Source organism: Arachis duranensis, chromosome 10, assembly GCF_000817695.3.
Source record: "Arachis duranensis cultivar V14167 chromosome 10, aradu.V14167.gnm2.J7QH, whole genome shotgun sequence".
NCBI classification, from domain to species: Eukaryota; Viridiplantae; Streptophyta; class Magnoliopsida; order Fabales; family Fabaceae; genus Arachis; species Arachis duranensis.
In genome coordinates, this window is record NC_029781.3 from 95,272,068 (window position 1) to 95,296,807 (window position 24,740).

A 24,740-nucleotide genomic window follows, 5' to 3' on the forward strand; every position below is an offset into this window, starting at 1 on the left:
CATATTCTAGATAATGGAGTTAAAATTTGCAATGGATTAGTTTTTATGCAGTTAGATTATGAGATACCGTATAAAATTATTAAAAAAATGACAATAAAATATTTTCTAATAATAAATAAAGGGAGAAAATTAACACAATTTACCTTTCGAAATCTTAAAAATTGAAATCAATTTTGTAGTTTATTTAATATAATTTAGACTTAGAGAGAAAGTTTAGAAAAATTAGGGGTGAATTATTCCTCATTTTAAATAATCATATTTTAAGTTTTTCAAAAATTATATTTAAATTTACTTCGTTGAGTATGGAATTTAGTTTGAAAAGGTGCATTATAAGTAGAATATTTTGACTTTTAATGTTACCATTCTTGCATTTTGCCAGTGTTTTGCAATTATTTTATTATTTTCGGTCCATGTCTCAATTATTTTTAAATCAGGCAAGTATAACTTGTATTTCTTTCATCAGTGTTCTACAACATTCTGTTCCTGTTTCATAAATTTACAAGGCAGAATCCGTGAAATATTTTACTCGAGTACATCTATATTTTACTGTAGCATTAACATGGTAAAATAGAAAGAAGTGAAAGCAACATTTGGCAGCATTCATTCCAGGCAAAATAAGGAATGTCAAGGTACAGTATTGTTGACCCCAAAAAGAAAATAGATTACATCATTGCAATGGTATTTTCCAAATCAAACGAAATATGCATGGTTATGTGCAGTAGAACTACATGCTGCTAAGGAAAATGCAACCCGCTTTCAAGCAATGGCTTATACAAACATTAAAGCAGCAATACAATAACGAACCAGATCAGACCCACTTGTCAGTTGTCACCTAAAGTTGAAACTGAAGCCTAAAATGACAAATTCTCTATAGTTAAATGACATGTTTAAATTACTCCCACTCAGCTATCAAGATTCTAGATACAAGTATATATAACCTACACACCAAGGATGCAAGTGCGACATGGAAGGTTACTATGCTCAAGGCTAATTTTCAACAGGTAACGAAATTATTACAGCAATGCTCTGTATAGTACAGCAAAAACAATATTTACAGTGTGCCGCTTCTACCAAGTTTCCCGACGATATTTTTGGTCTCCAAGAAAACACCATGAGTATTTCCAGCTAGCACAGCATCTGTAACGATGTGTCATCAGCAGCCTGTCCTATTGTGCACGTCCTTCTCCACGGGGCATTTTCTTGGAACCGGCTGCAACAAAATTTGATTTGACAAATCAAACAAATAAAAAAGTTGGTAGAGGATTGTCTAATTATAATCTACGCAATTGGCACACATCAATAAAGTATTGTTATATCAATCAACAAAATAAAGGCTGCTTCATTTGGCTGTGTTTGAATGATCAAGACACCTCATATAACTAGTGAACTTAGTTTGCTTGGTAAGCTTATTACAACTAAGCGTGACAGTTATCATATGGATGGAAACTGAATCTACTAAATATGCATATCCATAGAATTGTCACATGGACCAAGAATAGTTCCTACTACCACGTTGACAATTGCAAGCAACACTAAGACGAGGGACAAATAATAAACTTGCTAACTGACTATCTATTCATAAAGTGTACACAGCTTAGCTTAAATCAAAATGTACCAGATCGCAAGCCATCAAATTCCTTCATCCAGTCCGATAAATGAAAACTAAACAATACTTGTATTAACACGAGGAATTGTGCTCATGCTCAAGAAAATAGATTCTCTCCATCCAAAATAATAATAATAATAATAATAATGATAATAATAATAAGAAATAATAAATAAATAAAATTAAACTATTATGCCAAAGATATATCACAGAGCTGCATCCAAAATTGGAATGAGCCACAGAGAAAAATATGAGGAAGTACTGTCCATAAACTTATGATGAGAACCTTTGCAAACATGTTAAACATTCTAATTCTACATGATCTTTATTACAAACAAAGCTTGATTAAAAGGTCAATATTTTAAAAAGTCCCAATATTTAAAATCATGGTAAAGCTTGGGGAAATGTGACTTGACTTCCTAAAAATATGGAATGGAGATATTAAAGATAAAAGAGAAAGAAAGCATACCGTCTTCAACATCCTTGAGCTGGTAATAGTGAGGAGCTATCTCCACCAACCACTCTGGCTTTAATTCAGTGACCTGCAATTTGAGCTTCAAGTATCAGCTCTTGACCAAAATCCAATCAATGATGTCATAAAACATAACTCATTTGAACGTTAATAATACCTGTCTCATATATTCCTTGGTTGTAAGCACTAGTTCATGGTATACAACCCATCTTGGAAGAACCTATGAAATGCAAATAAAAAACAACTTAGATATTTGTAACAAGCACACCAATCCCTACTTCATTTGGGTGTTAGGGTGAATGCAAATACATGAAACACAGTTTTTAGATTGCTTTTAAGTTGCCTGAAATCAGGTACCAATTGATGTCTTCTATAATTTAACAGTTAAAACATAGCCCAAAAAAATACATGTGCCATAGTGACAAGGAAGCCAAAGCAATACAGTGCAACATATGGTTATTTAATGCATCATATGAGAAAATGCAAGCCAAAAGGAGTATACTCTTCTGGATTACTCCACATGTTTAAAATGACTAACACTGCTTAAGACTTGGTCATCAATTAGAGTCTCAAAAGATATGCTATGCATTTCTTCCTTGTGAGTAATTATAGTGCTTTCGGGTACTAAAAACCCTGAATTTTCTTCCAAGCAAAGTTCTTTTCCCTATGAACCTTTCGACGCCACCTCTCCATTGTACCATAGGATTCTGTTGGTTCTATTTTTATGAATTGTGGGACTGGACCCAGAATGGATTGATTAATGAGTATGGAAAGTTTTGATTTTGTGATCAGGATCTAGGTGGTGTCAATTGTCAAATCTGGAAAGATCTGTTGCCCTCAACCTTATTTCTTGTTATTTGTTGATTCCGTGGATCATGTCATAGCTCATTTACGGCAATCTTAGTTTTGGCCCACATTTTATAAATATAAAGCATTGTGGCCAGTTTCTAGCAGTTCCAAGATCTTGACCCACTATAGGGAAACCACAACTGTTTGGTCCAATGGCAATTTACCATTCACTCATGACCATTCTGACGACGGTTTACATTGGCTGTGATTCCCACAAGCACTTTGATTTTAGTTTGGCGGATCTTGTAACTTTCCTGTTTGTCTAAGCTTCAAATGCATTTGCTGAACTTGAAGGAATTAATCTAGCTTTTCAAATAATAGCATCCTATGTTGCCTTGCCACTAATGTTTTTTATGGTGCGTGTATAATTTCTCATTGTTAACTCCGCCTATGTTACACTTGCGGTACATAGCCGGTCCCAAGCCCGGATAAAGGAGGAGGGTTGTGTTAGGTCTTCGACAATCAACATAAAAACATAGTAGAACCCCCATGACATGTATAATTTCTCATTGTTAAGGGTCCATTTGTTAAATAGCTAAAGGTTAGTATTTAGTTAAGTATAACTTAGGGGAGCGTTCGAAATGGGGTTGCACAATGCCATATGCTTAACATGAGCAGCATAAGAAACATAGGATTAAAGAAAAGATAGTCATTAATTATATGACAGTAAGTTTTTGAATAACTAGAAATGGGGAAGGCAGCAGCGCACTAAAACCACAGATGACACCAGGGAGACATCAGAAATGCAAAAACACCAAAATACCTGTGCCAGCCCCGAACTAGGATGTATGTTAACAGTCTGTGGATGTTTAACAGTTCGATATGATCCATTCTTTTGCAGTCGTGCAGAATGGGGGAAAAATCCTGCATTGGTTAAACAGTGAACTCAGTAGATTGAGTGAGGATTGCCAATACAAGTAATTATTTATTTTACTAAGTTTACCAGATGTTATGGATTTCTTGATGGCGTCCAAATCGCTAGAATTTGACGTTAGTTCAATCTCAACCCGCTCTAGAAGACCTGCGAGTTGATCACGGACATCCCTAGCCCGTTTCATACTCCTTACCTGAAGATCAAAGTTACAAAGATTAAAAAGTTATAAGAAATATATTCTACAAAGACCAGCACATGTGAGTACCAAAGTATGAATATGTTTTGAAAAAAAGTCATTAAAAAGGGAGAAAAGAATACTGACATAATGAATTATTTTCCCACAACTTTCACTATCACCTTGAAAGATGATATCATTATTTAAATAATCAATTTATTCAACTATGCACAGCTATGTGTAACTGAATACTACTTTCTAGTTTGCTAAATACTGATGTGGCATAGATTAGTTTCTAGAAAAAGAATAGCACCTGTATATAATTTTCATAGCACCATTGTGTTGAATAGTTGGTCTCCTTCCATGAGTTGTAGACCTGAATGATACAAAATTAAATAACAAGGTTCCACAACAATCTGCAATAAGTAAACACATCAATGATAGACTGTAACCAACTTCAAATAGGTTCTCAAATAATAGTAATCAAGCCATGTTGGACATCAATTTATAAGGGCAAGTGTGCTTACCTCTTAAGTTTGTGTTATGTGGGGCAAATTCAGAATCTAATTCACACCCATTTTTGCATTGCCCAATGACGGTTTTTATGGAACAATCGCAAAATCTGTGACACTATGCAGTATAGGCCACTATTTGGAATATTTGTTGGAGCGAAAAGCACGCACATGCACATTCAGTAACAAATTTTCTGTCAAGCATGTTTAGGGATATAGATTAGATGCCTAGCATCTATTTGGTGTAAATCATTCTTTTGCTTTGCTTCCCATCTTAATGCAATTTTTCTTTTATCCAACAAAACTAATAAAGCCATATCCCTATCCCGCAATTTGACTAAAAAAAAGTTCCAACCTAGATCAAAAGATAGACACACAATAAGCAAAGATAACATGCAAGCTAGGGAAGTCATGTTCAAAACTAGAATAAAGTTACATGAAGGAAATGCAGCAGCATCATTCAAATGACATTGATATTTAATATAAATTTTCAGATTATTCATGTCATTACACATTCTTACAGAAACAATACCTGAATGGAGCTTATGTTACAACATCACTTTTGACTTTACAAATATAATTCAAAAATTCAAATTGGCATTGCAAGACACAAAGCAACTCAGTGCAGATCCAAACAAATGCAAGAGAAAAGGCCACATGAAACAGTGGCAATAATGCGGGAAAATAGGGTGGTAGAATCAGTAGGCTCAATGTGGGAGAATAGGGAATGCAAGTCATGTATGACAAGTAAAGTTAAAATCCAATTTCCGATAGCTTTCTGGATTGCTGGGAAATATTAAGTTTAACAGTGTCAATGCTCAATAGCCCATCAGAGTAGACTGGATGCCCTTTGTCTAAGCATTTAATGCATAAGGATATATAAGTTGAAATTATTGATGCAACCCAATCACCCCAATGATACCACATCTTCAAATCAACTTCACCTTATACCATCTGGGTAAATGAACCAGTTTTATGCCCTGCCTCAGCAAGTAGGCAATCAAATCAGCTAAGTTGTCTAATAATGTATTCATAGAGAGATCAATAGTGCCTAAATGTTCATGGAATGGAAGATGGAAACACAGATGGAAAACCAAACACAGAATATGTAGATATCAACAACAGTGCCTAACATTTAACTGAATGGGAAAACTAACAGACAAGTAGATAACCAACAAAATATGCTAAACAATAACAAAATTAAATTTAGAAGTAACTGAACCTTTAGCAATGCAATATGGTCTCCAACATTTCCAGTGTGAAAGTTCATCCTTGCATTGTCTGCATGGACTTGTTTATCCTTTGGACGATAAAAAATCGAGTTCCCAACAGAAAGCATAGCAGCAATAGAAATGATCTCATCTGAACACTTGTACTTTTCTGAAGCTACAATCATTTTTGACAACATAGGATCAACTGGGAACTCTGCCATCCGTCTTCCTACCTTTGTTAACTCACCCAGTTTATTTAGTGCACTTAATGCAAACAGAAGCTCTAGGGCTTTCAATAATGCCTCTGCAGGTGGAGGATCCATAAAGTCAAAGTGAAGCAAGTCATGAATACCAAGACTTTTCAAAGTCAACACTACATTTGCCAGGTTAGTCCGTTGTATTTCTGGAACAGTGTTATCATCTAGATCATTGTGAAAGTTATATGCAGTATACAATCGGAAGCACTTCCCAGGTCCTGTTCTTCCAGAACGCCCAGCTCTTTGCATTGCTGAAGCTTTTGAGATGGGTGTTACCAATAAGGACTCCATTCCTGTTCTTGGATTATAACTTTTCATCTTACAGAATCCTGGATCAATGACATACTTGATCCCATCAATTGTCAACGATGTTTCAGCAATATTAGTTGCAAGGACAACCTTTCTTGCCCCTTCAGGTGTGGGTTCAAATATTTTAGCCTGTAGCTCAGTTGGTAGGTTGGCATATATAGGGCATATTATTAACTCGGCAATTTTTGTGCCCAAGCCTCTAGTTCGATGCTTTAAGATTTCTTCAGCAGTTTCGATTTCTTCTTGACCAGTAAGGAACACCAAGATATCACCAGGAGGTTGAGTGACATGGATTTGAAGTGATGTGACAATAGCTGCATCTAAGTAGTCAGCTTCTGGTGCTTTTGTAAAGTTTATTTCAACAGGATACCGTCTCCCTGGAATTTTAAATATTGGAGCAGAATCAAAGTAGTCACTGAACTTCTCTGCATCTAGTGTAGCACTAGATATCAGCAACTTAAGATCAGGCCGGAAACGAGAAATATCCTGTCAGTAACACAATGTAAACACAGGAGGACATTATCATTAACGTCTAAAGTAAGATAATTTATTCCCCCGAAAAGAACTTGCATATCAAACATGTCCAATCTTAGTAAAGACCATTCATTGATGAGATAAGAATCATAACACAACAACGTAGAACAAAAAAATACAAATAACCAACATCTCAATATCACATCAGCAACCGAGAAAAGTGATGAAAACAAAATTATGATCATCCTGCAGACTTGTTATGCCTATGCAGTATAGAGGACTTGTGCTTAACTGGACATAATACATGCTCTAACTGTCTTGAGGATACTGATAATGAAGGAAGCTCACCTTTACTAATCCAAATAAAATATCAGTTGAGAGTGTCCTTTCATGAGCCTCATCCACCATGACAACACTGCAAAATTGAAGATAATAAGAATACTATAGCATCCAACTAAACCCTTAATACTCTCAATTCTCAAATATAAGCAAGCCCACCTGTAACTTGCCAGATCAGGTTCACCAAGGAATTCCCTCAACAACATTCCATCAGTCATATATTTCAGAATAGTCTTCTCCGATGTACAGTCCTCGAACCGGATAGAGTAACCAACCTTGAAAAATAAAACACTAAATGATATAACGAACATATGAAAGACTGAGGCAGTGAGGCTCAAAGAAAGGGATATATCCATAACTGAATTTCTTTGAAAAAAAGGCTCAAGTTTCCCATATTATTACATAGAGAGATCCATCTAAAATGTTAACAGCAAATAAGCTCTTCAATAATGATAACAATCCAAACAGATAATAATATAATAACAAAAAAATTATAAGTTTTTCATTAAATAAACTGTATATATAGGAGATCTAGTGAGAAAAGTAAGCCCACATAAGAGTGAGGAGTAAATCTAGATTGTTAGATATTGCATAAATGGTTTAGATTAAAAAAGAGTCATGACTTTTTAGAAACTTTAAAATCTGACTATCCATGTATGGATTAAGACCCATATTTCCTGCTCTCACTCTTAACATATAAGACCACATTTCTCACTAGATGCTTCCTATAGATATATAACGAAGCCAACCTCATGTCCTAGCTTAACACCCATTTCTTGAGAAACACGAGCAGCAACACTCATAGCTGCAACACGCCGTGGCTGGGTACATGCAATCTGTAGAAACAATACGCAGATTTAAATTTACATTTGTTTTCAATAGCCAAGTAGGACATGTTGACATCAAAGGTAGAAAAGTTATAATCTGCAACTAAATGACTATCATAATAAAATTCTTAGACCCACCATGGCAAAACATATACAGAGCTATTTGTTCAAAAGATCAAAAATAATGGTTTTTGAGAAGAGACAGCACAAAAAATTAGAACACATGAAACATCAGCAAAGTAACATGTACTGAATGCACATTATAAAAGTTAACCTATCAATATCATAAAGCACATTAAAAGAAATAAACCACACCATTCCTTGCTTTGTGTAGCCAGCCTCATGAAGATATTGGGGAATCTGTGTGGTCTTTCCAGAACCAGTTTCTCCAACAATTACAAGCACCTGAGGAAAACAGTCAAGGTTAATTTAAATGAACATGTAGTTGTGTGTGTGTGTGTGTGTGTATATATATATATATATATATAAGAATAAAGCTAATAAGATGGCAATGAATGCAACTAAATGCCATAATGCAACAGTTTATTTGCAACAGAGGTGAAATTCACTCCTACAGAGTATAGAATACCAACAATCAGAAATAGTTAAATAAAAAAATCAAGAGAAAATAGGGAAGAACACAGAAGCAGAGGGGGGAAAAACCATGCCTGATGATCACGCACGGCTTGGAGCAATTCCTCCCGATAAGGATAAATGGGCAACTTTTTCCTCTCCTCCTGAAAAAAGTGTAAAGAGCATGATGAGGCATTCTCTGTGGTCAGTCTAAGTAACTTTATCAGAAGATTTGGACCCTTTTTTTTCTGCTTGACACGTTTAAAATGGCAATGTAATAATCAACTTCATAACCAGTTTCTCTGCCAGTGTTAAAATATAAATATGATTAGTCTAATAATATTATTCATAAATATAATAGCAACCCTAAATTCAGCTTCCATCTTACATCTTAGACTTTGGTGTCCACATCTAGTGGTTATCTTATTTTTATTGCCTCAAACAATCAATCCGAGTAGCCAGAAACAGTTGAGCGGTGCTGAACAAACATTTTTGCCAAACCACTCTTTTCAAACTTAAAAGCCTTTGTCTATTTTTAATGCTTGTTGCCTAAAAACTATTGCAAACATTAGCAGGAAAAGGTTCTGAGAAGCATTGAATTGCCAAACCACTCTTTCATAACTTAATGAAGTCATTGATGAATCATGAATGCTACCTGAAGTGCCTCTAAAGCTGACTTTGCTCTGGACTTTTCAAGTGCATCTTCCATTTCTTCATAATCAAACTGCAAAGAGAGACTAGCTGCCTCAATCACAGAATATCAGCAAATTTAAAGTCATGAGCGAAGCTTAGTCATTGACATACATTATCTCCATCCATCACTGATGCCTTGATAAAATCAATCTGGTCCTCGAAAACAAACCTGAACATATAAATTTTATGGAAGTTTTTAATCAATAATCTTATATACATTCAAAGGAATAACGCAAGGAATATCCCTTGGAACCTATATAATATGGAACACTTACTGATAGTCATCGGCGGCTTGTTTTTTATTTTTTGAACCATACTTTAGCGTTGCCTTTCCTAAAAGATAATATTACCGATTTGGTGTTCCTCCCATGCCTCTTGTTCAGCAAATGGGTTCATTTTCTCCTCAGCATTTGTATCCCTACAAAAAAACAATAAAACTTCATTAAAAAAGTAATTTTGGAATTCAAGCCCATTCAATTAGATACAAATCAGAGGAAATAGATGATAACTAATTTCTAGTTAAAATGGCAACAGTGTATGTGTGCTTGTGTGGTCCCCTTTCTTTTGCTTTTTATAATTTATGGTAGTCTATCAGAGATCATGTAGAAACAGAAATACCTGTAACGTTGCATAGCCACAGAAAATCTCTTCTCCTGATTAACACCACCTTCCTGATCATAAGCTTCTGGCATCCTATACTGCAACTCCAGGAGAATAGGACAGTTTAGTATACAGATCACCTCACAATATCTAACATCGCATGCCCAGATGCCAAAAGGAAAAAAATAAATAAATAGATAGCATATGTCCCTCTAATAATTTCCATTGCAAATTATTAGGTTTGCCTCGTATTGTGGGAAAAAAATTTTAAAAAAATGGCAGGAAGCAGTTTAACTCTTCAATAAGTTACTAAATTTCAACAATAATCAACTGTGAATGAATGAATAGACCTGGAGATGACACATATGGAAAAGTTACTGATTACCTCATTGACATTGTCAGCCTCCTCTGACCGCTTCTTTACAAGTTCATATATTTCTTTCTTGTATCTGGAAGAGAAAATAAGAAATAAATAAAAACTTTTCCTAAATAAGAATAAAAGAATTACTTGTGATATTTGTGGTTGCAGTTTAGGGCCTCTCTACACACTGAACAATCCCCATATTGATAAAGAGCTCTAGCTACCGCATCTAAATGCAGTATACACAGACTCCCTAAACAAACAGGTCAAACATGCTTTCTAATGAAATAGTAACATGAAGAGTTTGTTTCAAGCATATAATCAGTAGCTAATAGTATGGTTCTAGAGATGGATGATTCATTACACTATAGCAAACCATAGGACATAGCATAGTGCAGTATTTCTTGAGGCACAAACAAATAAAACAAGAATTTCAGACACCAAGAGATAATGCCAAATAGTGTGTAATAATTCCTCTAGACAAAAGCAAAACAAAAACAAGTGTTTCTTATAAAAGTTATAGCTTTTTCCTCTATACAGATCATGAGCTAATGCCAAACAGGTGAGGTCGCATATTAAAGACCAATGTAAGCTTTTGTAAAGAGTATAGACAGAAGTAATAATAAAAGACGAGAGGCAAAAAAGGTAATAATATTATTTTTCTTTCTTTCATTCAGTGGCAAACAGAAACATTACCTAAGCTCACGATATTCTGCTTCGGTAAGCTTCACGCCCTCAAACAAATATTGTTCATCTTCTATATCATCTCTGCAAGTAACATGAAAATTATTAAAATCAAATAGAAATTAACGAGAAAATAAACATTATAACTCAAAGAACAGCATAATAAAATAACCATGCTAATATTAGTCTATTGATAGAAAATAGATCTAACAAACAAACCGAAAAACAAATACCTCAGTTCTTCTAACTTCTTCTCCTCCCTTTTCTTCAAGTATTCTTGCCTTGAAACCTTTCTGGAACAAAAGTGAGAAAAGCAAGATGTGACATGACATTACATAACATACTGCTCAGCTTAGGAAGCTAAGAAAGCAATTTACAACTACCATTTTTAAACAAGACAAAAGAATATGACAACACCAACCAAGACTTATTTCACTTAGTATGTTCAGCCACATCTAAAACATCAGTCTACATGGTTATCAGTTGTCCACCGCATAAAATCCCGAAGGAAAGGGGCACAAAAATAAATAAATAGAAGTACTTTTCCTCAACCTCATTGTAACCAATACCAGTAATAACAGTTAAAAAATTAATTAAGAAGATAACAATGACAGATCTTGTTTGCACTTTCTATGGAGAAGAAAGATATTTGCATTTTATAGTAACAAATACAGCAAGTATAACAGAATCCTTTATATATATAAATAAGGTAACAAACCTCAAAGCTTGAATATCATCCTGCTCTTGTGCAGTAGATCTTCGAATTGCCTCTTCTGTAACATAAAAATCAAACACAAACGTACATGAAGTTTACATGGATAGTTGTCTGTAAGAATTTGTCTCTGTAAATCTAACAAGCAAGTAACCTCAAACAAGAAAAGCTGATACCTTCTTCCCTTCTTGTCAATTTTTGTTCAGTCAACTGTCGAACAGGAACACATTCAAATAATTAGAATAAAGCAACAAAAAACCAAAACATGGAAAAGGAAAGAAGAAACAAAAAGAAAAACTAATGCACTTGAAATGTTAGTATAGAAGCATCTATTTGTGCTTCTACATATAAGCAACATCAGTTCTTCAACAAATTAAAGAATCTTATGAGCTGTAAAAAAAACAAGTTAATAAATTGATGAGAAATGGGTACGACCTAACAGGCACCCATGACCTAAAACCCCAGCCAAACCGACTGACATCAACAAAATACATAACTATGTATTGCAAAATAGTATCCATTCAAATTGTTGATTGTTCACACTCCATCTACTTCTAACTCTCCTTCCTTAGTCCTTATTCTTTTCAAAAAATAGTCTTCATTTTTATTTACCGACAAGGATATTCATCTTACTACTGCTTTAGATCCTCATTTAAGCACGCTAAAATAAACAAAACAAAAAAAAAAGAAAGGAAAAAAACTCGGGTATAATAATACGTGATTAATATCAGGTATGTAGACCAAATCAATATGAATATTCATAGGTACCTTCCGGGTCCCTGCTGCATCTCTTTCTTTCAGATGTTGCTCTAGTTCCTCCTTCTCTCTTTGATCTTTTAATCTTTCTTCTTCTGACTGTTTGCAAAATTGGGAAGAAACCACGTCAAAAGAAGAAAATAAAACCTTAATGAAACTGATGTAGTGAAGCATTATATTCTTGAAACCAGAAAGAAGGGAAGGAAATGCAAGGGAAAAGAACATTATGTCTCAAGAAATGGCACTCTTCTGCAGGATTATAAATATAAAAAGAAAACAGAAAACAGAAAACGGAAAAGAATAAAATAAGTGCAATCTTCCTTTTATTTTTTTGCAGATGAACACAAATCTTATTTAGTTCAAAATTATATAGATTGACACAAGATCCAAAAATACCACCTCTGATCCAGTATCTTCACCGGGAGAAGTTCGTCTCTTAACTTGTCTCTCCATTTCCTTTCTTGAAATTACCTGCAGGATTGCATTTGGTCAAAATAAGTCACCTGCTGTTAGAAGAGCTGTTGATCAGCAGCTTACCATGCCAGAAAATATGAAAGTGAATCTAATAGGTTATGAGCACTTTGCCTCATCATCTTCATCATCTTGATATTCAGTTTTCTTCCTGAAACGTTTGTTACGGCTATCAATCTTTTTAGACGTTGATGTAGTAGCTTTGGAAGATTTATCTTCACCACCAACATAATCATCATCATCATCAGCCTTCAAAATGTCATAAGTCCTCTGCTTCCTTACCAACATTGCAGCTTCTCTCTCTTGTTTCTGATATTGCTGGTATATAATACAGGAGTATCAACAGAAAACAGAGATTATAAAAATATTACAAGAAAGAATTAGCTAGATAAACACACGAAGATGGCAGAATATGTTCACAGTGTAAATATACTTATGTATAAACTAACATTTAAACCAAAAGATTTACGAGGAACTCGAGAGAATATTTCATCAGCAAATGCATGAGTATCTGACGATGAGATCCCAAACTCCACTAGTTTACCCGCCAAATCTGCTGGTGAAGCAGCCTGCTTGGCTGCAATCCAGAAAAAGAATATCAAAATATTGAACATAAAAGTTCTATCATATATGTTCCAAAGTGACTATATAGAAATCCTTTAACTGTGAGAAAATGATATTAGATCAATTACATAGTCCAATCATGTACTGTACAACTGTGGGCTGAGAATATCCAAGCAGTGACATCAACTTATCTGATACCCATGCCTTCAGATTGTCATCACTCCCCATTTTCACTGCACGAAATATATAAAATCATCATCCTAATGTATATGGATTGCAGGGCCAACAAGCATACTAGTGCTTACGGCACACCAATAAAGGGCTTATCCACCCAAATAAAATTCAATCAATAATTACAAATAGAAATAAAAAATTTGACAATGTACATTCTCATCGCAATGGAACTAATGTCAACAATGTAAAAGAAAATGTGAGTATTAATGTTTTTCATAGAAAGCAATCCAACAAAATATTCTAATAAAATCTTAATATTCTTTAGTTAGAAAAAAAAAAGTCAGAAAAGAGAACAACAATAAGACACAGAACAATCCCCCCCCCCCCCCCAAAAAAAAAAAGAAAAAAAAATCAATGCTATTGTAGGTAATAGTTGCCACTTGACAATCCCAACGTAGCAGCTGCAGAGAAGCCAACCCAAAGCCGCTCCAAAAGAACAGCGGATAGCAGGATGGCTGCTATTAAATGCAATTCTTATGTATCATCATAGTTATCAATTTAAAACAGTGGAGAGAGGAGCAGCTGACAATGGGAGGGCGAGGAATGGCAAGGAAACAAGGACAAATCCAAAAGATGCGTGCTTGGAAGTGATTCAAGAAGACAAGGTGTGGCTACAAGGGATGGTGAAACCTCTCTATGCCTTCATATACAGTGATTTTATCGAACCCACGAATTGGGGGGAGAACGAGGAAGCACAAGGTACTACCTTGTGATTTTACTGTTTTTCTGTTAGCCAATATCTGATATGTGAAAGTATGCACATGAATTAGATGGACAAAACTGAAAAATAAACTTTATACACTCCTCAACTCCACTAAGATGGTTCATAAACCTTCCTATCCCACACTTTCCTATTCCATTCCACTAATAAACACTTCCTTCCATCATCTTTAAAACTCTCAAACATATCCTAACTACAATACGTTGCGCCTTTATTTCAGTTTTGAAATCTGAAAAGCAAATTAGAGCATTCCTAGATGTATGAATTGTGCCCCTTTTTCCCCTTGCCTTGACGCAACTACTATCTTTGTAAGTTTTAACATTAAAGAAGTACGAATGTTCAAAAACAAGAAACTATACATAGTTATACAGAATCGAACTCATTCATTATCAATTACCAAATGCCATAATCCGTTCCATAGTCTAAAAGCGTCGAAAGAAAAAAAACGTAAATAACATCAATCCAATGCATTACAATACAAAAATCATATTCCTAATTAAACTTAAGTCTCTAAGATTAAGTAAACAGAGGAGCAGCAGCTCCAATGTGATTTAAAAATAAAGAGAGATGCCAAAAGAAGAAATGAATAAAAAACACAGGAGAAAGAGATGAAAAGAGAAGCGTGCACAAATGCAGAAAAGGAAAAAGAACCGAAGAGAGAGGAATGGAAGAAGATGAAGACGAACCTAACGGTGGTTTGGAGCTACGCTTGTCCGTCAGAAGTAGCCGCAGCCGGAAGCTTCGCCGCCGGTGAGACAGAGAGAAGAGGAGAGAAGCGATTGAGAGAGTTAGGAGCGGGAGGAAACAAGTACGGAAAAAGACGAAGGGGAAGCAAAGACAAAAACCCTCTAGATCGATGATACAAAATACAGGGGAAGTATAAAATTACATTTATGCCCTTCTGGGTGAAACAAAAACGCCACTCTTTTTTGGAAAGGGTTTAAGGTTTATAACAAAATGGCCATGGAATTTAGGAAACCAAGTCCAGGCCCTAGAACTATTTTTTTTCTTATAAAATAATTTTTAAACAAATTGCTCCAAAGACAATAAGACTTTTAACACAAAACAATATTTTTTTTTATATTTATTCTCTCTATTAATATTTTTTTTTTGGTTAATGAAACAAACTTACATAGCATGTTAAACTGTTGATTTATCCATTAAATACTAATTAGGATACACAGATTTTTTTGTTTGAAATATCATTGTTTTTCTGAAGGTAATCGTTAGGAGTCATTTAGGATTATTTATTTTTTGTTACTTTTTTATATACATTAGCTAAATTTATATTGTAAAACTGAAAAATATTGGTAATTTTTTAAGTATCAAAACTGAACAAAAAGAATATTTTTTAATCTTTTCACTATTACTTAGAAAAATTGTTAAGATATTATATTACTAAGATTATGTTAAGTCTTAAGTACACTGAATTTAAATTAAACCATCATAATTCACAAAAATTTATTATTATTAAAAGAAGTACATATTTAATTTTATAATAGATAATAAATGAAAAAGTTGACACAATATTTTATCTAAAATAGATATAATAAATAAAACTACTTATGTCAACTAACCAAGTAAATATAACATCAAAGATTCAAAGTTCAACATTTTGGAATAATTAGAAATAAATAGATAAGATTAATAACAACAATGAGCAATGTCATTCTTATTAATATGTATATTCTTTATTCAATTTTTTAAAATAAAAAAATTAAAAATTACTAATATTTCTCAGTTCTTATATAATAAATTTAGGCAATGTGTATGAAAAAAGATAACAAAAAATAGAAAAAGAAAACCTAAATGGCCCCTGATAATTACTCCAAAAGACAAAGAGGTCCCCAACAAAAAAATCAGTCAATCTTAGCTAACACTTAATAGACAAATTAGCTACCACGTAAGCATGTTTCGTTAACTCAAGAAAGAGATCATTGACGGAGAAAATAACCTGTCTCACAAAGTTAAAGATCAAAGGTTGAAAAAGGTTTTTTTTTTGTATTAGGGGCCTCGTGGTCCTTCGAAAAAATTATTAGGGATTGGGATAGGTATTCACCTTTTTTTATGAAAAAGTATAGAGGACAACACATCCGCCAGCCAACTCTGCCAACTTTAAGGTAGGGCCCAATAGCAAAGCCCATTACCACACAAAAACCATCCCACACACTTTCATTCAGACTAACCCTAATGCGATTCAATCGCACACCACTCTCCTCCCACTCCCAATTACGCTGCTACCAGAGTTCACCCAGTCGCGCTGCCATCTTACAACCAGTTCCGGCGACAATGCCGCTACACCAAGAAGCTGTGCGCCAGCTCGACAATGCTGCAAACGTAGCCCACAGGAAAGCACCCTTCTCGCACCGTCGCCTCCGCAGGACTTATCTTGCGCGCCGTCGCTACCCCCACGTATCTTGTCCCATCGTGTCATTGATGCTCCTGCGCGACCTGACCCTGTCATGTCAACCCAGTGCCAAACGTGCTCTCCATGAAGCCACTGAATGCGTCTTCCGTCACTGAAGACCACCGCAACACGTGCGCCAAGGATCGTCGGTAGTCCCCTTGCTGCCCACTACAATGAAATCACCCACAAGGTAAGGCCACTTGTCATTAGTTCATGAAGGTTTTTTTTAACTCTCTATTGGAGGAAATAAGAAAATTTGTTTAATTTAGAGATTTTTTGAAATTTTGTTTCATCGTTAAATATATGTTTCTTAACTCCTTAGACGGATGTTTCTTTGTGTTATAGTTTGATGTTGCATAATGCAGGTTTGTGGATATTTCTTCTTGATTGATGGAGGTTTCTTTACTCTTAGATGAATGTTTCTTATTTTTTGTACATGGATGTTAATGAGTATAGGATTATGGATGTTTCTTTGTTCTTAGCTGAATGTTTCTTTCTTTTGTACATGGATGTTTTCAGTATAGGATTCAAATGCTTCTTTACTCTTAACTGGATGTTTCTTAAATCAGGATTACGGATGTTTCTTTGCTCTTAGTTGGATGTTTCTTTTTATTTTACATAGATATTTCTTAGTATAAGATTCGGATGTTTCTTTTTTTTATGGATATTCCTTTGCTATTAAATGGATGATTCTTTGTATTGTAGATTATATTTACAAAAATTTAACATGAATTCAAAATTTGTTATTAGTAAATTTTTTAGCAACCACTTATACAATTTTTTATTGGGTAGCTTTTACAAAAAGCGTGGACACTATACAAAATATTCAAAAGGATCCTAACATACAAAAAACACACACCAAATTTGAAAGACTCATCAGTATTACCACTCATCACCAAACCCATCAATAACATTAACCACCAAATTGATTCCTCAATAACTTCTCTATCTTGCAACTTAAAACCTGACAACAATAATAGCAAGCCATTTTTTACTCTAACACTTTGGACATTCAACATTCTAAAGGAAGCCTCTTGTTATTGGACATGTTGATGAAATGAACAACTTCTTTTTCTTAAACCATTAATTAATACATCATCAACAAACTCCAATAATAACAACAACTACTACTTTGTCATCATCATCATACTCTTCATAGAACCAGCACTATGTGGAGAATTACTTGTTTGCAAATAAGAATTGGGATGATCTTAGATTTGTGGTTGAGTTTGTCATTGATCCTAATAATTCCAAGATTTATCATATGGATTGAAATTATTCAATAATATATAAATTTGAGCATAATTTTGTAGCAATAATTTGTACTAAATTTAACTATTAAATTATCTTGATCCATCATACAACTTAAGATGCTCACTTATTGCTACATAGCTAGAAGTTTTTGTAAACTTTTTTATTAGGATGATTTGACATATCACATATTCATTAAGATTACTCATTGAAAAATACAGGATTATTATTATCTGCATAAGCCATAAAGAATAAGATATACCATCCCATAAATGTTACTAAGAAGGAACTTGAATTTATTCAATTATCGCTATAAATTCTATGGTATGACAGAGTACTAAATCAATCAAAGTCACTTAGTCATACAGAAAAGAAATCTATTTGGTTAAAAAAACATGATTCTAAATCAAATACCATAAAGTATCTTAGTAATGGACTCACCTAAGCAGTCAAAATCATTAATTTTGTCAACAAATCTAAATGCACAATTTATTGTTATTCACAAAGTTCTTTTTCAATTGAGAAAGAGACAGGGCAGCCCAATAGTTACACATCTATATTCCTTCATCCAAGTAGATTTGGATAATATTTACACTCAATTTGTCTATCATCATTTTTCTTATAGCCTTTCTAATCATATCAAGATCTTTCCACTCATGTATTATAGCCTGATAGGAAATAAAATAAAAATAAAAGATTATAAATAACAGAAATTGTCATGTATTGTGAATCTAGCATTAAAAACTAAATGAAAATTTGAAACTTTCAAAATACCTCACCATCTTCTTCTGTGCTCAATGTTGCGTAATGTTCAATGCTAGAAAAAAGGTCCTTCCATGATTCTACCTCTCAAGAACCAATTGTACTATTTTGCTGAGAATTTTGAATATCTCTATAATTGGCCATAGCTTACTTTGTTATCATCTAATAACTCAAAATAAATCTAAGAAAGGCCATGCAAAATAAATACTCGTTCATATTTAACCCATTATAGAAAAATAAAAAAGGAAATGAAATAAAGAATTAGAAACCATAAGTAGTATATATTATGTCACACTAAGATGACTTGCTGTGTTGTTAGACACAAGAACATCTTCATAACAACTAACATGGCAAACACCTGTCTCCACTAGTTTCTGTCACCATTAAAAGTGCTATTGTAATACAACAACAATCGCTACGAAATCATAATATAATAGTAATATAACATACAATACCTTCTTAGGGCTGCCTTGCTTTTGAGCTTTGCCCATGATGTCCGATTGTTACAGAAACATTTAGAATACATTAAAAAAGCATCCACTAATGCAAAACAAATTCTGAATCTATATAAACATCTCAAACCAAAAAGAAACATCTGAAACACTTTTAAAAAGCATCCACTTACTTATATAGAAACACCCACTAATTAAAAAAATTCCAAATCTTATAAACAAAAATCAAATAATACAATTAAAAATGTAAACATATTGGCATTAAATAGTACCATCCATGCGTTATATGAGAAGTAGAATAAACAAAATATGATACACTACATCAAACACGGTAGATGGCGGCAGTTGGAACTTCGGATGGCGGTGGTTTTCTGACCGCCGCTAAATATTCTGCAACGGTTGGTCGACCACTGATAGTAAGGGCGCCAGTAAACCTTTAGTGGCGGTTTTTTTCCGCCAGAATAACCGCTGCTAAATTGTGTTTAGCAGCGAATGCATTTTGCGTATCTTCTAGAACTGATTTTAGACCCTTTTCGCGGCGGTTGGATAACTGCCGCTATTTAATTTAGTTAAAAAATAGGATTTTGCGGCATTCCATAGTAACCGCCACTAAAAGTTCAATTTGCTTTTCATTTAAATTGATTATTTGAATTTTGGGTTCATATCACAATCAATATTTAAAAAATATTTTAATTTTAAAATGTTACATATTAGTTTAACTAATTATGTTTGCAATTACAGTAAAAAAAAGTTGACTTAAAATACAATACTAAGATATTCCAATTGATATATATATATATATAGATCACAAAAGAAAATAATTAATAATAAGTTGTTCTAAAAGTGCACTGTTCACAAAGGAAAAAAAAATAAATTGTGTTTAAGATTCCTATTTTGCTCCACTCCCCAAAGACTTCAGCTGTGCATCAATTTCAGGTGGCAAAGTATGTCCTTGCTGTTGGATGATGTATTTTACCAGGTTCTCCATGGTCCGTATCTTTGCCTTATCTTCTGTTGCCTTTGCCTTATGTTCTGCTGCTGCTGCCTTTAATTCTGTAATATCCGTCTTTTGTTCTGCTGCCACTACCTTCAATTCTATAATCTTTCTCTGATACTCCTCAATTTGCACTCTAGAATTTGATTGTGTAGTCTACGAATAATTTCGGTTGGACATGGTCCAAAATCTAACCCCCGAACTCGTCCTGAACACTCCTTTCCAAGGACTTGCGCAAGCGAATCAGTAACAGAAATCTCCTTCGAGGTTTCACCTGGGCTCTCGATACTCGCAATTGCTTCCTACAGACATACCAGAGCAAAGTTTTTGTGTTTTCGAAGTTAGCAACATGAATAGAGTAAGAGATGTAAATCATTCTTAACTAATACTTACTCCAACAACATGCACATCATCATTCATATATGAGCCATCCCTTTTTTTATGAGTCATAATAAACATCTCTTTTCTGCTAATGCGCCTTTGCTGTTTTTTCTCTTATAACCACATTAAATATTTACACCATTATACATGTTACAAAAGATTATGACAAACCACAAAAATATGTATCAAAGATAATTCACATATAATTACCTCTTCATCCTTTAGCCTTGTCATTGTCTTAGAGCCCCCAGTATGTGTATATAGTTGCTTTGACCGATTTAGAGCATTTTGTCTACATTTTTTCTATAAATAAAGACACAGATACAATTGATCATGCAATGAATTTTATAAAGTAATGACCTCTTCATAGTGTCCCGAAATTTTTTTAGGATTTGAAACTTATTTGACTAATTTTTGGCTTTTTAATTCTATCACTTTCAATAAATCATTTTATTCAAGTGTTAAAAATGTTTAAAATTGCAACACTAAATAGACTACCAATTCAATATTAATTACCTTCGTAGATTCCTTCAAACGATCATTAAGGAACCATCTCCACTACTGTGCATCTATTCCTGATGGTTTAAGCTTGGCATTTTATTCGAAACTCTCTTCCTCGTCGTAAACCTTGTGAAACAAGTGGTTTCTTGCTTCCTTCCAGATTTTTCCTAGCCTTTGAATCATTACCCGCTTTTTTTTCTGTTGTCATCCTCCTCATATCGAAAGGTGCGCTAAAAGTTTGACACATAATGTGTTGCACGTCCACAAATGGAAAAGTAAGAATTTAATCTAATTTTACATAACATAATAAATTCCAAATTTTAATATCATACTTTAATTGTGTCATATGCATGTTCCTTTAAAGCATTGTCCATTGTCTTCCAACTCTCTTCATTGATGGGAAAATGTTGAAAGTCAAAACCCAGACTCCCTAGAAACCCACTCAATAATCCAGCTACCTAACTGATCGGTTGCAACTCTTCTTTAAGCTCCATAATGATTTATCTACTAGGAGGAAGTGCTATAGCCTCCTTTACGCTCAAACTCATCGTTCTTGTGATGCCATCATCTAAGAAACAAATTACAAGGATTAATTGCATTAGTGTTGCCTTAAAATTAAAAAGAATACCAAAGTCATCCAATTATAATTAAATAATCTAGACTAAAGATAGAAATTTTACCGCTTATAATAACACTCCAATAATCCGTATCCTTGCGACCATTGGACTTGTTACGGGGTACAGCTTCTTCTTCAGCATATAAGTCATCAACGTAATCATCCCATGAGTCAACCTTATCAGCCTCGGGATCATAATCTTCATCATCTGAAGAATTTTGGACAAGCTCAGCAAAATGTTCAGTCTCAGCATCGATATGCTGATTTTTGTTAGCAGTACCAGTATTGGGGATACAGTGTACCACGATTTCCTAGGCATATTTTCAAACCTTCAAGCAAACTACTAACACTTATTAGAGAGAAAAATCTACCAAAAAACCAATGATAAAAAGGGAATAACTTTAAAATTTCAGTGTAACTAAACAGATTACATGCCTTACATAAAAATCACATCTATTATTGAAATTTTGCAATCAAAATGACACCATAGATTTGACAGCATGAAAACTGTGCAGGGGAACACACAAGATGAGCTTCCTAAGATACTTAAGGGAACATGTACACGAAATCATTTGAATTGTTCATCGAAAGCATTTATAAACAAGGATGAATATCCGAGTTCTTCTTGCGCTGGCTTTGATGTAAATTGGGTCAATAAGTAGGCCTATTAGGGACCACAATCATTGTTGTCATGTTCAAGAACTTGAGGTTACAATCTTAACATTATTTTAATATAGTGACTAAATAAAGCCTAACAAGTTGACTCAACAGAACTTAACCAATTATTCTTAGAATTTTGTTTCTACCTTTTTCTAACAAGGGTTTAAATCGAATGAGAAGTGTTTGAGAAAAAAAAACAGATTCAAAGATTGCAATCCAAGTTAGTTAAGGAAGGGTTGTGATTTGGAGCAACACTAGTGCAGTAGTTTCAACCTTCTCTGTTTACAGTAGTATTGCTTTAAGCCATTAAATTACTTACCATACCCTTTTTCTCTTTTAATAGGTAATTTTTATCACATTTAAAGGTCTTAGGTCAATAAAACAAATATTAAAAAATTTATTGAAAATAAAGTTAATATATTTAATATTAGTCAAAGTTTAAAATTTGTTTCTTTTTGTTTTTTCTCTTTTATTCTAAGTGAAGGAATCCCTTAATAGGGCTCAATAATTTACTAAACTTAATTAACTAAAAATAAAAAATGAATTCAATCAAAGAAAACGTAAAATAACTACAAGCTTTTATCAATTTCAATGGGTTAACAAAATTTCCTGACTATCCAATACCCCATAAATCTAACATTAGGCATACTATCAATTTTCATAGACTTTAGTAAATATACAACAAATTTCTTAAGCACTTAAATTATGTTAAATAGAACAATAATAATAGAATATTCCTTGGATAAATTGAAAAGTTAATAATGATAGAATAACTCACCACAAAGATAGGAAAGGAGTGATATCAACAAGGACCAGACCAATCAAAGACAATGGAAGACCTTATACAAGTACAACCAAGAGGAATGACAAACACAATGAGTGTATTAATCTGGTCAACAAAACACGAATCCAAGCTGTAACAGAGGAGGAGCAACAATAACAGAAGCGCGCATCGTAGACTATATAGGAGAGTCTGGCGCAATGGTACGACGAGATAAATTATGCTTGCGGCCCCAAATTAGGCGTAGGATTGTGAGGAGAAGGTGGTTTGGCTTAAGTTAGGGTTTTCGGTGAAACAGTGTGTGCTGAGGGATATAAACGTGTGGGAATATTAAAGCTAAAATTTTGGATTTGTTACAAAAATCTTTTCTGGAATATTGGGTCTGATTTGTGCCGTTACACTAAATGAGACTTATAAAATATATTTGTGTAAATTGATTATCCTTCAGCATAGTAATGCATTTTGTGTTGTTAATTAAGTTGCAAATATAACATGTAATAACTACTTCTATTAAATAGATTTGAATTCTTCGTTGGTCATATTTTTTATTTTATCTTTTTAGTAAATTTATTTTAAATATTGAAATTTAGAATGCTTACACAACAAATTTAAACTTTTTTGAATGTTGATTTTTTTAAATATTTATTGTTACTTTTTCTAAGGAATTTGAAGCCAAATATGAACAGATATATTTTATTGTATGTAAAGGCTATATAAATACTTCTATATTCTTCTACTAAGACAGATGAATTCTTATTATGAACTATATTCTTCAATTCAAATTCCATTCCCTAAAGTCAACATCTATTACTTTTCATTTATCTTTTCTTGATTTTATTGTCACATTCACCCAGGTACAAGTGTTAATTTTATATGTTAAATTCAGTTTGCATGTGAAATTATGTTCTTCACTCCTAATTTAGGCTAATATCTTTTCGAAAAATTATTTTACTTGCTAATGTTTTTCTAATATTTCAATTAACTATTTGAAAATGCTTTGATTATCTTCTTCATAATTTTTCGTTACCATTGGCGTTACATGTTTTTTGCTTTCTAATTAATAATTATAAAGTCTATGCCCTGGGTTGATTATGTTCATCTCTATTGACTCTATGTGCCATGTCAATGCTTTTTAGTTTGTAACTAAATTTTTTTAATTTAAAAATTAAAATAATTTTTTTATACTTTAATTATTTAGCTATCAAGAAAAATATTATTTATCATATCTACTTAATTACGATTATTATTTCACCACCATGACATAAATATTAACTAACTTTCATAAACCATGGTCACTAATATATTATGTAACACATAAATTTTGTTTTAACTTAATTATTTTTCATATATTAATCCTCAATTTAAAATATTGAATGAACACTTCTGGATCTGTTTTTAACTTGAAATCATGAATCTTGAATTTTCAACTTCTGAAAAAATAAATTTAATTCAAAGGTACTATATCTGTTTTGAGTGTATTTTATTATTATTTTAATTAAGAGAATTATCTATTTACTCCCTCTTAATGAGTATAAATTTTCACTATAAAACATGTTTATGAAGTCAATGTTTTTTTAACGATTCTCATGTTTAATAAATTACCATTTGTTTAACTAAATTTTGCAGCTGTGCATCATATAATTAATATACGCATTGGTATT

General features: G+C 33.3%; 1 protein-coding gene across 1 annotated transcript; it reads right to left on the reverse strand.

Moving 5' to 3' along the window:
* Window positions 1-637: 637 nt before the first annotated feature.
* On the reverse strand, window positions 638-15,114 carry LOC107471028 (pre-mRNA-splicing factor ATP-dependent RNA helicase DEAH1-like). Its single transcript, XM_016090472.3, is given in 28 exon segments — window positions 638-1,210; window positions 2,076-2,148; window positions 2,236-2,298; window positions 3,691-3,791; window positions 3,871-3,994; window positions 4,290-4,352; window positions 5,711-6,751; window positions 7,088-7,154; window positions 7,238-7,353; window positions 7,828-7,914; window positions 8,221-8,310; window positions 8,574-8,642; window positions 9,134-9,202; window positions 9,283-9,340; window positions 9,447-9,505; window positions 9,508-9,589; window positions 9,790-9,869; window positions 10,157-10,220; window positions 10,829-10,900; window positions 11,050-11,109; window positions 11,535-11,589; window positions 11,705-11,738; window positions 12,297-12,383; window positions 12,684-12,755; window positions 12,870-13,073; window positions 13,205-13,332; window positions 13,448-13,552; window positions 14,961-15,114. Coding segments are annotated over 27 exon segments (3,162 nt in total). The 5' UTR covers window positions 13,548-13,552; window positions 14,961-15,114; the 3' UTR covers window positions 638-1,166.
* Window positions 15,115-24,740: the final 9,626 nt, after the last annotated feature.